The 14,198-nt window shown below is 38.6% G+C and overlaps 1 protein-coding gene across 2 annotated transcripts in view; it reads left to right on the top strand.

The window, feature by feature from the left end:
- Nucleotides 1-14,198, top strand: part of ELP2 (elongator acetyltransferase complex subunit 2) — a 123,126-nt gene that overhangs the window by 45,286 nt on the left and 63,642 nt on the right. For both annotated transcript variants that reach the window (XM_084619572.1, XM_084619571.1), the window contains 2 exons: nt 5,774-5,840; nt 7,156-7,299. In XM_084619572.1, coding sequence (XP_084475698.1) covers nt 5,774-5,840; nt 7,156-7,299 — 211 coding nt within the window. The remainder of the gene's footprint in view (nt 1-5,773; nt 5,841-7,155; nt 7,300-14,198) is intronic.

Genomic DNA, 14,198 nt, shown 5'->3' with positions numbered 1-14,198 from the left:
TTGATACAAATCCCAAACTGTAAAAATATAAATATATTAGTAGGTGTTACTTCCAGCTTCCATATCAAGCAAAGGAAACTGAGCACTCAGTACTGAGAGAGATCAGTCAGGCAGTAAAATCCAACAAAACAATAAAGTGGGACTCTAACTGCCCATATAGAAACTGGTCAAATGGCATAACAGGACAGTTTAGAGAAACCATTTCTTGACACTTCAAATGATTGCTTCTTTCAACAACTAGTTCTAGGGCATAAGCTATTAATTTGCACACAAGAACTAATTCAAGAAGTGATGGTAGCTAAACTATGCTGAAATAGTGACAATAGTATGATTAGGTTTAACATTCAAACAGCAGGTAGAGTACTAAAAAGTGACACTAATCTTTAGAAAAAATATTTAAATAAAATGAGGTTAGTCAAAAGGCTATTTGTGCAAATTGAAATCCTTCAAAATTTGGAATTCTTCCCCTAGCTTAGCCAATGAACAGGAGTATAAATTACAGCAGTTATTAAAGAAGAGGAAAGTTAGAAGGGCCAAAATGAAATTCAAAAAGTAAATTGCTAAAGGTGTAAAAACAAACATGAGATTCTTTAAGTATATTGGAAGCAGGAAGCCTGCAAATGAATTGGTGGGTCCACTAGATCCTCAAGGGTTAAACTGAGCAATTCAAGAAGATAAAACCATTGCTGAGCAGCTAAATGATTTCTTTCCATCAGTCTTCATTAGTGAGAAAATTGGTGAAATTCCTACCCCAGACCTAATTTTCCTGGTAACAAAAATGAGGTACTCTCTGAGGTGACAGAAGAAGAGGAGTTGGAGCATGCTGATAATGTAAAATGCAGTAAATCATCAGGCCCAGGTGGTGTACATCCAAGAGATTTGAAGGAGCTTAAGTATGAAGCAACTGAGTTGGTAACACAAATTGGTAATTTTTCATTAAACAGTTACTCTTCCAGAGTATTGGAAAGTAGCAAATGTTTTATTCATGTTTAAAAAAGTCTTGATAGATGATCAGGAAAATGAGAAATCTGTAAGCCTTGCTGTCTGTCTGTACCAGGCAAATCAGTTGAATTGATAGTTTAAAAACAATAACAAAACATCTGGAAGATCATGATCTTCCAGATATTTAATGAGCTTGGATTCAACAAAGAAAAATTGTTTCACTAGTCTCTTAGAATTATCTGAGTGTGTCAGTAAAGTAGTGAATAAAAGAGAACCAGTTGGCTTAATTTATTTAGTCCTCCAAAAGGCCTTTGATAAGGTCCATAGGAAGAGGCTACTAAAAAAGTTAAGAGTAGTTATGGGTGAGAGGCAAAGTATGTTTTTGTTTTTTATCAAAAACTGGACAGGAGACAAAGCAAAGAATAGGAGTAAGTCAACTTTAATCATGGCAAAAAATTTAACATCAGGGTGCCTCAAGGTTCCATATTATGTCCTGTGTTTAATATATTAAAACAGTTATTGGAAAGGTTCATTAATAGGTAGCAAAATTTGCATATGAGACACAGTTATTTGTGTTATTCAGGACCAGAGAAGACCATGAGGCTCTTCAGAGAGACTTAAACAATTTGGGTGAATGGGCAACATGATGACAAATAATATTCAGTGTTGTGAAATGCAAAGTAATGCACATTGGAGGGAAAATTATAACTACTCATGCACATAACAGGATTCCAAATTAACTCTATCAACCCAAGAAAGGGGCCAGGATCATCACTGTAGACAGTTCAATGAAAATCTCCGCTCAATGTGCAACTGCAGTCAAAAAAGCTAACAAGACATTAGGAATGGGATGAAGAATAATAATGAAAACACTAATTCCTTTATATAATTCAGTGACGTAACCTCACTTATAATACTGTGTGAAATACTGGACACTCCATTTCAAAAAGAGTATTAAGGAACTGAAGGGGATTCAGTGAAGAATGATAAGAATGATCAAAAGCTCGTTAAATTCCAGTGTGAAGAGAAACAATCCCAATCTGGAGACATATAAGAGGGAACACAATAAAAATATATAAAATTACAGAGAACATAGATCGGGAGCTTCTGTTCTCCCTGTCTTATAAAGCTGTAACAAGGCAAAATTCAGTGAAATCAGAAATTGGCAAATTAAAAACAAAGAGTGAAAAATTTTCCTCCACAGTATATAATTAAACTAGAACTCATTGCCACAGGAAGTCATTGAGACCAAGAACATAATGAGATTCAAAAAGTGAATGGATATTTATACAGATATTAAGAATATCCAGATTTGTCATAATCAGTGACAGTACAAATTTTGGAAATGCCATTAAACCTTGAGCTTCTGAGCTTAAGCCAATCTCTAACTATTAGAGATCAGAGTGAGACCTATATGAGGGACAGATTATTCCACATCTGCCTACTGCAGGGTTCTTAAGCAATCCTCTGAAGCATCTGGTTCTGGCCACTCTATGAGACAGGGTGCTAGTCTGGATGGACCATGGTTCTGCTCCAGTATGGCAATTCCTATGTTCCTACATTTTTATTTTATTTTTTGTATAACATGTTTTCTTGTAATATCACTGGATTCACTTCATAGTCTTTTATCTGATCCACAGTGGCCAGAAAGCACATCTTGTAGTCCTGGGATAAGGATGACATCTCGATCATACCTCATTTGGTGGTCAGAAGTTAGATACAGCTTTCTAAAAAGCTTTGGATCTTAGCAAGTTCTCTGTATTTCAAGAGCATTTTTCCTACTGGTAAGATCTTCAAAGCTTTTGGAAACATCAGAAGTAATAATCATGAAAGTCTAACTACATGTGATGGCAGACAACATCCTGGATGCCTCACAATCACCAGGGCACAGCACAGAGACAGCTCTAATGATGCTAAAAGGCTACTTTCTTATAGCCATGAACACAGGCAAAATCTCCATACTTGTGCTGTTGGACCTCTTTGCAGCTTTTTACATAGTAGACCACAAGATACTGTTAACCTGCCTACGTGACGTAACAGGAGTAGATTGCTGTGATAATACCTTTCCAGCAGAGCTAAGAGAATGATGAGTTGTCCTCTCTAAAAACCCTCACTTCTTCTATATCTACATGAGACCACTGAAGAGATAGTGAGACATCATCAGGTTTTGCTGCCAACAACACAATAACTCACTTGTATATCTCATCCTGAACTGATGCAATTACCACCACTACAAAACTGTGATAATGCCTACTAGCAATCAGCGCTTGGATGAAAAGCAACTGGCTCAAGCTAAATCCAGGCAAGATGGTGATGGTTGGAAAGGGGAAGTGCCGTAAAAAACTGATGTAGATGTTGCCTCTGCTTTCCATTGAAGGCATTCATTTGTCAACGTGATGTGAAGCCTCAAAGTCCAACACGAAGTATCAGTGTTTAAAAATGCTTTCTTTCACCTCCAACTTGCCAGGAAAATTTTCCTTTCCTTCTAGACAAGGATCTGGCCACAGTGGTTCATGCATTTGACATCTCTGGTCTGGATAACTGTAACTCGCTGAACTTGATGCTGAATGTGAAAACCATGCTCAGGCTCAAGCTGTTATGGTTTAACATTAAATGTATTAAGTCACTGAAAACTTTTGAAAATCTGACTAGGAAAATTTTTTCGTGTAAATTTGATTTCTCACAGGGACTCAGCAGGCATTCCTTCTGCCAGTTTGGAGTAATGGCTTTCTTGGGCCAAGTAATGGCTTTCTGAAAATCTAAATACACTATATCCACTGGATCTCCTTTGTCTGCATGCTTGTTGACCCCCTCAAAGAATTCTAGTAGATTGGTGAGGCATGATTTCCCTTTACAAAAACCATGTTGACTATTTCCCAACAAATTATGTTCATCTATGTGCCTGTTCCCGTGTAGCCTCCCCAGGTCTCTATTAACCCCATCTCTACCAGTGTGGGGCAGATGTCCAATCACAAGCACCATACTAGCCAATGGAGATGTCAAGAAAGAAGAGACATCAAAGATAGGAAGGGTATCCGCAACATTCACTAAACTCAATAACATTTGGAAATCAGAGAGAGACCGTACCAGACAAAACCTAAAAAATTTCAGCTCACATGTAATCTCAGTGCTAACATATGGCTGTGTCAGCTGAAGAGCTTCCAATACAACATATAGAAAATTAGATGTCTTTTTAAAATAAGTGCTATAAAAGTTTCTGGGCATTAGATGGGGAGACTTTATTACCAACACAGGTATCGGAGAAAGTGCCAATCTGCAGCTTGTCTCCACTAGCATTAGGAGTAAGTGTTGGACATATTTGGGGCATGTACTCTGGTTGCCAATACGTAGACTCCCACATGAAGCTGTCAAGTGGTAACCAATTGGGTGGTCTCATTTCCTCACTCCAAGGGAAACCTTAAGAAGAACCGTTAGCTGGGAGGACAGAACAGTCAAACTCAACACCATAGAGCAGATGGAAACAGCAGCTAATGATAAAGAGGGATGGAAGAAACTAGTTTCCGCTCTGTGTGCCAACATTGTCATGCGAAGGATATAATATATAATATCTGGGGTGCCTGAGGAAGCTAGGTCTGCCCAGGTTACCATCACAGGCTGGTAGGGGCTTTAGGGAAGACAGAACAGCATGTTAGCTGTTTTAAAAATCCTTTTTCTTGAAATGCTTTATTCCCACTGGTCAGTAAGCAATACATTAATTTTAAGAAGGCTGTCTGCTCACTATGTTCACCACTGATCACAGACTCTCAAAGGTAAGAACTGCAGGTGGTGAACCCAGTTGAACATGCTGGGAAATGCAGTTGATAACACTGGGTACTGTAGTCCAGGAGCATGGGCTAAGAGTGGGAGAATTGCAGAATTCCACCCCAGAAGAGGTAGTGGTGGCCTGAGACCTTAGGGGGCACAGAAAGGGGACAGAGATGCAACAAGCTCTGTAACACTGACAAGTATTTTATAGGTTCTCTTCTGTGTTGGAAGTTACCTCCTGGGCTTGTGCTATAGTTACTGCCCTGTTGTTGAGTAATCATTTAGGTGTTAAAAAAAAAATCTAACCAAAACATTGCCTCTGTGAGTGCTGGTGGGTATAAATTCCCCAATTGATTAGTCAGATTGTTGGATTCCCTGTTATGAATAGACAAATTTATAGTTAAGAATAAAATTTTCCAATTTGGAGTGTTTTCAAAAGTCTTTTCAGTGACTTAATGCTTTTTATCTAGACATCTATGTAATGTTAAGGCTGTGAATTGTAAAAACAGAAAAGCAAAGAAATATTGATTAGTGGGTGAAGACGATTACAGGAATGTCAAAGACTATGTAGGTAGTCATCCCTTTTATTGGGTATGTGTACATATCAACATAGTAAATATAAACAATTATGGTTAATGGCCCTGCTGCTGTTTCACTCAGACAAAACTCCTGTTGAAGTCTCGTAAGTGTAGGATTGACAGAGGTTACAGTATTTGCAATTTTTTTTCCAAAATATTTAAAAAAGAAAAGAAAAAGTTTGTAGGGAGAAAACCCCACCTATTTTTCACCCACCTTTCTTGTTTAGATAGTGGGACAATAACTGAGATGAGCTGATCTGCTAGAGTTACTCCTTGGCTATGGTCTCATCAGAAGGGCCCATACAAGAACATGGTATTGAACAATAAGGCCTTGTTCTTCAGGTACTGATCATCCAGTTAATAGGAGTTGCAGGTGGTCAGCACATCTGAAGAGCAGGAGTTAATTGTCCAAAGGCATATGTATGGTATGTAAGACTAATGGACATTGAAGTTCTGACTTCTGTGATGTAATGGTGATTTCTTTTTAGTTTCAGAAAACACTAATACTCTATGGCCATGAAGATTGGATAAGAGGCATTGAATGGGTCATCTGTGGTCAGTATGAAAGTCCAATAAAATATTTAATGAGGCAGAGAGTTGAAGATTAGAAGAGAAAAACCAACCATCTGATCTCCATTTTTAATCCCATTCATTTGTTAGATCGCAGTTCCCAGTCCAATGAAAGGTTGATGTCATTGCATGGATTAGACGTTAGGTGGAGAAATATTTTAGCATAGCACTGCCATTTTACTCTAGTATTAGCTATTCTCTGATATATTTATATTCTCTGATACTTCTGTATATTTGCTGTAGATCCTTTTTTAGATGGCACCTCTGATTATGATCTATGTGGGTCACTTTAAAGAACAACATTCCTCAGACTAAATAAAGTATAATGCAAAGTAATACAGAAATTGAATTGTCTCAGGTAGCCAGAATACCTGGATGCCTTGCAGGTCTTTATGCTAATACCACAATGGTGTGGTTATTTCCTGCACTCTGATTGTAGTGGGATTGGTTTGCATTTGTATATTTCTCAACCACCTAGTATGCAAATCTCTTTATAACCATTGTTTTCCCTGCATCCATCACCTTGTCTTGCCCTGCCTGGTTTTTAGTGTGTCAGTTTTAGTGGCATTTGAACTCAAACAAATATGCTTGACTCAGCAACTTGCTCCTTGTCAACCCTGTGGTCCTTGTTCCTGAGAATGATGAGTCAGCCCCACTTTATTTTTAAAAATTAAATTAATTTTAGGAACTTCCTTGCCTCCTCTTTCTCCCCTTGTAAGAACAGCGCAAATTGGTGGGAGACTCCACTACTCCTCATATTCAGCCTTTGAATAACTGATTCCAAACGTTACTCACTTTGTAGAAAATGTAGGAGAGAGGCAACAGGAGGAAGGGAGTTCTTAAAATGTATTAATTTAAAAAGATATTCAAGAGGGGGGACTTATCATTCCTAAGCAACATGGAGGGTGAAAAGGTCAAGGGTGTAGGAGTGAGAAGCACATCTCAGAAGAGTAACTTGTGGGTTTTCTCCGTAAGTCAATAACCAATGTATCCTGGACTGTTGAACTGTGAGGCTGAAGTTTTAATACTGTAAATCCCAGGATATGGCTGTTACCATGTAAGTGAGGCAGGACCCATTAGTGTGTTGTAATTTGCTTGGTTGTGTTAAAATGTTAGAATGAGTTGACACTGGAATAGAAGGAACAATCGTGTTCATAATACTGTTTGCAGAGAGAAAAATAAAATATGTATGGTGTGATGAAGGGTGATAAGAATGAAATAAGTTAACCTTGATAAGTCAGAACGAAAAGGTATGTGACTTAACATTTTTATTTTTACTGTGTGTTATTTTTTTAAACAGGTGGGGATCTTTTCTTAGCAAGCTGTGCGCAAGATTGTCTGATAAGAATCTGGAAAGTGCAGGCAAAATCAACACCATCTGTGGAAGTCAAAGATGATGACTCTATAAGGCTGAAGGAGAACATTTTTACTATGAAAAATAAAAGTGAGTAACAACTGAAATGCTCTCTCTGTAGCTATTCCTTCTTCCAGCCAGTGTAGTGGTTATTGCTTTCAGTAGGGATAATGGGAATTCTGTCTGTTATAATTTTATTCCTATGCTAGAGGAATTTAAGACAAATTCAGTTACAATAACGTTTGCTCCTCAGCAGCAAAAAATATAGTAAATGTGTTTGTGTTTTAGAAGCATTGACTGTGTACAGTGTCTGGTTTATTGCAGAAATAGTACATCAGCAAAAGAATCTCAATAGAGGCCTTCTGTTAAACTATAAATATTCGAACCATAGCCTATGGTTTTAAGGCATGTATTTGTTCCACCTGTAGTAAACTGTTGGTTACACAGTTTCTCTCCAGTTATCAGACAAGTGTGCGTCTTAAAGTTTTTTTTAAATTAATAAGAGTAATAAGTCTTTCCTATTAATAAGATTTAATTACACATGTGCCTTTAAAGGTGAAAAGAGAGAATTGTATGTATTTATTACTTCAATATTTTTTGGATAATTTAACAGGCTGTTATATGTAAAGATGAAATTATGTCACAGAGGTCATGCAAGGCAGCTCTCAGCCACAGCTCCCAGCCACTGGCCCTGCAGCTCTGAGCTGCCTTGTGTGGAGGGAATGTGTCCGTCCGTCCCCCCCCCCCCCCCCCCATCGTTTTTTGTAAAAGTCACAGACAGGTAGCCTTCTGTGTTTTCAGTTTTTACTGATTTTTTCACTGATAAATTACCAGGTTTTTTATTAAAGGAGTTCAGTTTTTACAGATTTACACCCACTTATCAATCCACTGAGTACTTTTTCGGGGACTTATTTTTGTTAAACATTAAAGCTTTACGCGATTGTTGTGTCCTGCAGCTCTGAGATTGAAGCAATTCCTCAGTGTAAAACACAAAACGCACACACGGTGGAGGTCGGAAGATCAAACTGTTAATATTCCACTATGATTGGCTCACAAAGAGATGCTGCCTGCCTATTTCTTTGTGTCTGTTTAGTGTGGTGCTGAATTTAAACAATCAATTCTCCATAAAGATATATGTCCACCCAGTTACCTCTTTAGTGCCAAACGCCTTACAGGATTGGATGGATCGCCACACAGCCAGTCCTGTCCTTTCTATAGGTGGCTCCAGAGTACCCCCAAAATTTCTTCTCCCCCCTCCAGGGCTCCCAGGGGAGAGTATCTCACTATTGGCAGGCTAGCTCTTCTTCCCAGGCTTCCTCTTGTCAATTGTTTTGACTCTTCCCCTTCCTCTGAGCAGGAATGCCTGCAATCCTTCCCCAAACCAACGAGGCCCCCTGTTGTTCTACATAATGTCTCTCTTCTCTCCCTCTGGGTTGCTTAGCAGATTGAGTCTGCCCTTGGCTCCCTCTTCCTACCAGGGGCAGTGTGTATCTCTCTGAACTACCAGCATGCTGAGCCCCAGGAACCTAGGTAAGCTTGTTGGGGCTTACAGATAGATAAGGTAAACGTGGAGGGAAGATGCAGATCTATGCCTGAATACCAACAAGAAAATCGGTGCTTAAAAATTTTCAAGAAAACTAAAGATGGGAGTGAAGAGGATGCCTTGTGCTGCGAGTACTGCAGCATTGAGGTCAGTGTTCATGCTGACAGAACAAAGGAACACGTTGAAAGTAAGCGACACAAGAAGCTTAAAGAAGAAAGCGAACTTTGGGATGAACAGTCAATATCAGGCGCTTTCACTGGGCTTTAATGAAAGAGAGGACACAGCACAATTGTGTCAATGAATTTGTGTGTGCTCTTTGTGTCTCTGTGTTCTCTATTAATTGCAAAGGGGCCTGTTGGTGACTTTGTGCAACAATACTGTCCAGCAGCCAAACCCTTCCTAATGCAGACAACCTCACTCATAAGTAACTGAAAGAAAATGAGAATGCTTTAATATCTAAACTGATGGAAATGTGGCACTTAGTCTGACTTTTGACAAGTCTCCTAATGCTTTGGACCATCTGATTCTTGGTCTTCTGTTTTTCTTTTTGATTTCAAAGCATATAAACCTGCATTGTTTTGTGTTGATGTGACATTCATTCCCTCTGCTGACACCCAGTTTGTCGATGCCGCAATAACTGACATATTTGAGATGTACCAACTAACTTGGGGAATGTAGCTATAACTAACACAGATTCTGCTTCCTACATGGCTGAGTTTGCCTGGGAAATTTAACTCCATCAGAAACTGGAGCTGCTATGTATTACCTGTTCTGCTCATCTGATCAGTGTTTCACTATCAGCATCTACTGCTACAAAAAAATGAAAGATGTGAAATCTTTCATCTTTGGGTTTAGGGCCGTTTTCAAGCATATGAACAACTTGATGGCTTTGTTTTACATGTTGCGAGACAAGTGCAGTGCGAGCTGCCAGTTACCTACCCCTGTTGTGCCACATCAATGGAAGAGCTTGTATTTTGCTGCCTGTCATGTAAATAACGTGTGGACTTTGCTAATGTGTCTCCAAGATCACCCTCAGTTTGTTGGTTTATAAAGCAGAAACTCTTGACTCCAGAATGACCACCAGATTCTGCGCACCAAGGTAACGTTTGTTGTTGAAAACTTGGAATCATTGCATGACCCACAGGAAACACTGGAGTTTTCTCTGACTACTGTCAACATGTTTGCCAGTTCTGACATTTACTGGATCCTGACAACCAAAATCTCAGCTGAACTGAGCACAAAAGCTGCAGGAGAAACATACGGCGAGAAAACCCAACTGTTTCTGGAAATCCTTCCCACTCTGGAACATGAGAGAGCCAAAAAACCTTCAACACAGTGCTAGGTGAGAAATGACCCGTAATCTGAACCCGAAGTGTTGGTGCTGAAGATTCTTTTAGGAATGTGATCCAGGTGTTGCACCCCTTCCTCAAGGTGAATTTTGCAGCAGACTATGACCATTATGCCAGAGCATTTCGACCGTTTGCCACTAAAGAAGAAATTTCACATCTGAAAGAGGAATTTACTACTTGAACTTTCCTCACACTGATAATGCGAAACTGGATATGCCGCCTTTTTGGAACAGTTATCAGAACACACTTACCAATTTCAACAAAGTGATATGGCAAGCTTTGAACGTACCCCTTGGATCTGTTGATGCAGAGTACGTATTTTCAAAGTTGGCCTACCTCCAAGACAGCAAGAGGCTCAACATGAGTGAGGATACTTTGAAGAAAATTATGTGTGCGTACGCAAACCAGGATTTCTGGAAAAACTATTAGCTCTGAGAGAGACCAAATATATCTTTGGACATTAAAAAAGTTTCAATTATACTGTAGTGAAATGTGTATATTACAAAGATTTTTTCCTTTTTTTCTTTTTTCCCCTCTGTTTTTCAAGTTTATTTTTAACCTGATTTTCATTTTTTTAAACAAATAAAAACTGAAAATGCAGAACACTCCAGACAAGTAACGAGCTTCCGTGAATTTGTGTTTATTGCCTGCAACCTGTCTGTGACTTTTACTAAAAATAACCCTGACAAAATCTTAACCTTAATCATGTGAGATCAGAAGCTATTCTTCACACTTACAGTATCGCAGAAAAGAATCACAGCTTCTACAGATATGTGGCTTTCTGTGGGCCCCTGTTCATCTGTATAATTCTGCTTTGTCTCTAGTTCTGCCTCCCAAAGGGACTTGCTGGGAGGTGATATCATTTATCCTCGTGGTTAGCTGAGATCCACAGGAATAATGGAGACCTCCCCCCCTCCCCCTTGCAGGTTTTGGCCTGCTTGTGATGCCTAGGATCTCCCACACCAATGGTAGCATTGCTGTTGTTCCTCCTGTTCTGCACTTAACAGTTATTTCTCAGACTTTTTATTCAACCATATATACAGCTGAGCTGTGTGGAGCTCAGCTCTTACAGAGCAGCCTCAGAGAGGTCAAAGAAAGGTACCTCATGGAGAGGAAGCTGTAGTGTAGCTTGCTTTCCCTGGTGCAGTGTTTCCCAAAGTATGGATTGTTCCTCATGGCAAAGAGTAGCCAAGGGGATGTGGACAGAACTCTCAACTGTTTTCCAGAGTCTGTGCTTTCATTTAAAAAAAAAAAAAAAAAAAGTCTGTGGCTCTTAGACTTGACCAAATTTGGTCTTTTTTTACTAGTATTTCACTGGATAATATCAAAGATTTTTAAGCATTTTTAAAATTTTTATTTATTTACATTTTCAGTCATGGGAAATTATGGGGTGGAGGGGGGTGTCAGACAATAGTCATTTAACAGTAGACATTAAAATTCAGAAAGTTAAAGCGTTATAACTATTGAAAAATAAATTGTACAATTAAATATCCTTTAGTTCTCAAGATAATTTTTCTTACTTTGCCTATTTCAATTTCAGTTATTATTGATGTCAATATTTTGTCATTTTGTGTATGGTGAAATCAACGTTACCTGATTTTAAAAAAAAGTTATGAATATAATCTCCAAAACATAATGTGAATGTAACCACTGCAGTGATCTCATCTTGAGTGTCCAGAGATCCTGAATAGAGTTCTGATGTGTGTGCTGCCCTGTTATTTTCAGTAGATGCTAACTCATATGCCAGTGATGATTCCTTAAATGTCAACGTTGTTAATTATTTTACGGCTTAACAAAGCATGACAGAAAGGAAGAGTAATATATTATGAACATGCACTTTGAGAAGTACTGAGCTATATGTGCATAGGGAGAGGGGGCGCACACAAGATGTATAAATTAAGGTGTATAGGTCTTCACCTAGACATGGTGAGGTTACATAGGAGGGGAGTCATTTGGCTTTGCTTCCTGTAGTGGGCCTCAGCTTTCAGAAGTTTGAGAAACAGGGCTCTAGCATGAGGCCCATGCACCTCACTTAGGCTACCCTCTGTACTGACAGCAGAGGGGAACACGTCCCTTTTTGACTTTAAGATGGTTTACACACCTGTCTCTGCTTTTTCTACTCTGATGCCTTTATCTAAAGGTGGAACAAAGATAAGCAATAAATGTGGCATTAAATGTCAGGAAACTGTATAAGTTCCCTTGTATGCTCCCATAAATGATCAACCATGTTGCTTAAATAGAAAGGTAATCAATCTACTGCTAACCATAATGTGGAAAATGTAGCTGTTAAATATTTATTGAAAGAAAGTACGTAGAAGAGGTGGAAAGTAACTGGCTTTGCTTTTCAAGCCCTTCTTGTTAGTGTGTGTAACGAAAGTGGGAAATGTCCTAATTTTAGGGCCGTCAAACTATTAAAAAAATCGTGATTAATTACTACATTAAAAATAATCACGATTAATTGCAGTTTTAATAGAACTGTTAAATAATAATGGAATACCATTTATTTAAATATGTTTGGTGTTGTGTGTGTGGGGGAACTGTGTGTGTGGGGAGCACTCTCTCTTTAAGCAGAGCACTCAGGAGCTTGTACACTTTTCCAGGCAGCAGCAACTGCTGTCAGCAACACTCACTCCTGAGCCAGCAGCAGACAGGCTTCCCCTGTTCCCCAACCCCAGCTCAGTGGTGACAAGGTACATGGGAGCGGGGGAAGGGGACACCCCAACATCAGCTCCCCAGCTCTGCACAGCAGACAGGAGGCAGGCTCCCGGTCCAGAGTAGCTTGGCCAGGGATGGGTCCGTGGGTGGGAGGGGAGACAAGAGCAGCAGTAGAGCACTGTGGCGGGAGAAGGGGCACCCTGGCCCTCGAGGCATGCAGAAGGGCCCAATGAGCACGGCACCCTGGTGTGCAATTCACACTCCTTAAAAAAAAAAAAAAAAAAAAAAGTTAATCTGTTTTGAGTTAATTGCATGCGTTGACTGTGATTAATTGACAGCCGTAATTATTAATTTGTATTACAAATATTTGCACTGTAAAAAAGATTAAAAAGGTAGTGCAATCTACAAGTTGAAGCATGAAAGGGCATACAAATGTTTAGCATATCTGGCATGTAAATACCTTCCAATGCCAGCTACAACAGTGCCATGCAAACACCTGTTTTCACTTATCTACGTTTATAAGTTGTGCTTTCACGGTAAAGAGATTTCACTACAGTACATGTTTGAGTGAAAAATTTGATTATCTTTTACTTTGTAATAGGGCTGTCGATTAATCGCAGTTAACTCACATGATTAACTCAACAAAATTAATTGCTATTTAAAAAATTAATTGCAATTAATCACAGTTTTCATCACACGGTTAAACAATAGAATACCAATTGAAATTTATTAAATATTTTTGGATATTTTTCTACATTTTCAAATATATCGATTTCATTTACAACACAGAATACAAAGTGTACGCTGCTCACTTTTTATATTATTTTTATTACAAATATTTGCACTGTGAAAATGATAAAAGGAACAGTTTTCAGTTCACCTCACACAAGTACTGAAGTGCAATTTCTTTATCCAGAAAGTGCAACTTACAAATGTAGATTTTTTTTTTTTTTTGGTTACGTAACTGCACTAAAAAAAACCAAAGCAAAACTTTAGAGACTACAAGTCTACTCAGTCCTACTTCCTAACTAGTCCTAACTAACTCATACAGACCTCTTCATATAACGAAAGAGAGAGTGAATTATGGTATACACATGTTTGCACATACTTAACATTTTGTAGGAGTTAGACTTATGAGCATTGGAAACATCATGTTTATGGAGATTATAGCCAAAATTCATTAGTCTTCTTATACAGAGGTTTATAAGGGGAGAAGTATAAAAACATTTGAAAAAATCCCAGAGATCTGCCCCTGTGCTGGAGAGAGGTTCGTTATGATTTCCTTTACATAGGATGCTAAGTCATTTTCTATAGAAATTTCTAAAATATATATAGTAGTTCAGAGAATCTCAAGTCTCAGAGGCCAAATGATTCTTTTTTAATTATTAAGATATTATTTCAAAGTCTCTTCTTCTCTTTAAATATAGTACTTAAAGATCATA

Source organism: Lepidochelys olivacea (assembly GCF_965140295.1).
Source record: "Lepidochelys olivacea isolate rLepOli2 genome assembly, chromosome: 2".
NCBI lineage: Eukaryota > Metazoa > Chordata > Testudines > Cheloniidae > Lepidochelys > Lepidochelys olivacea.
This window is presented reverse-complemented; position numbering and strand designations above follow the sequence as displayed.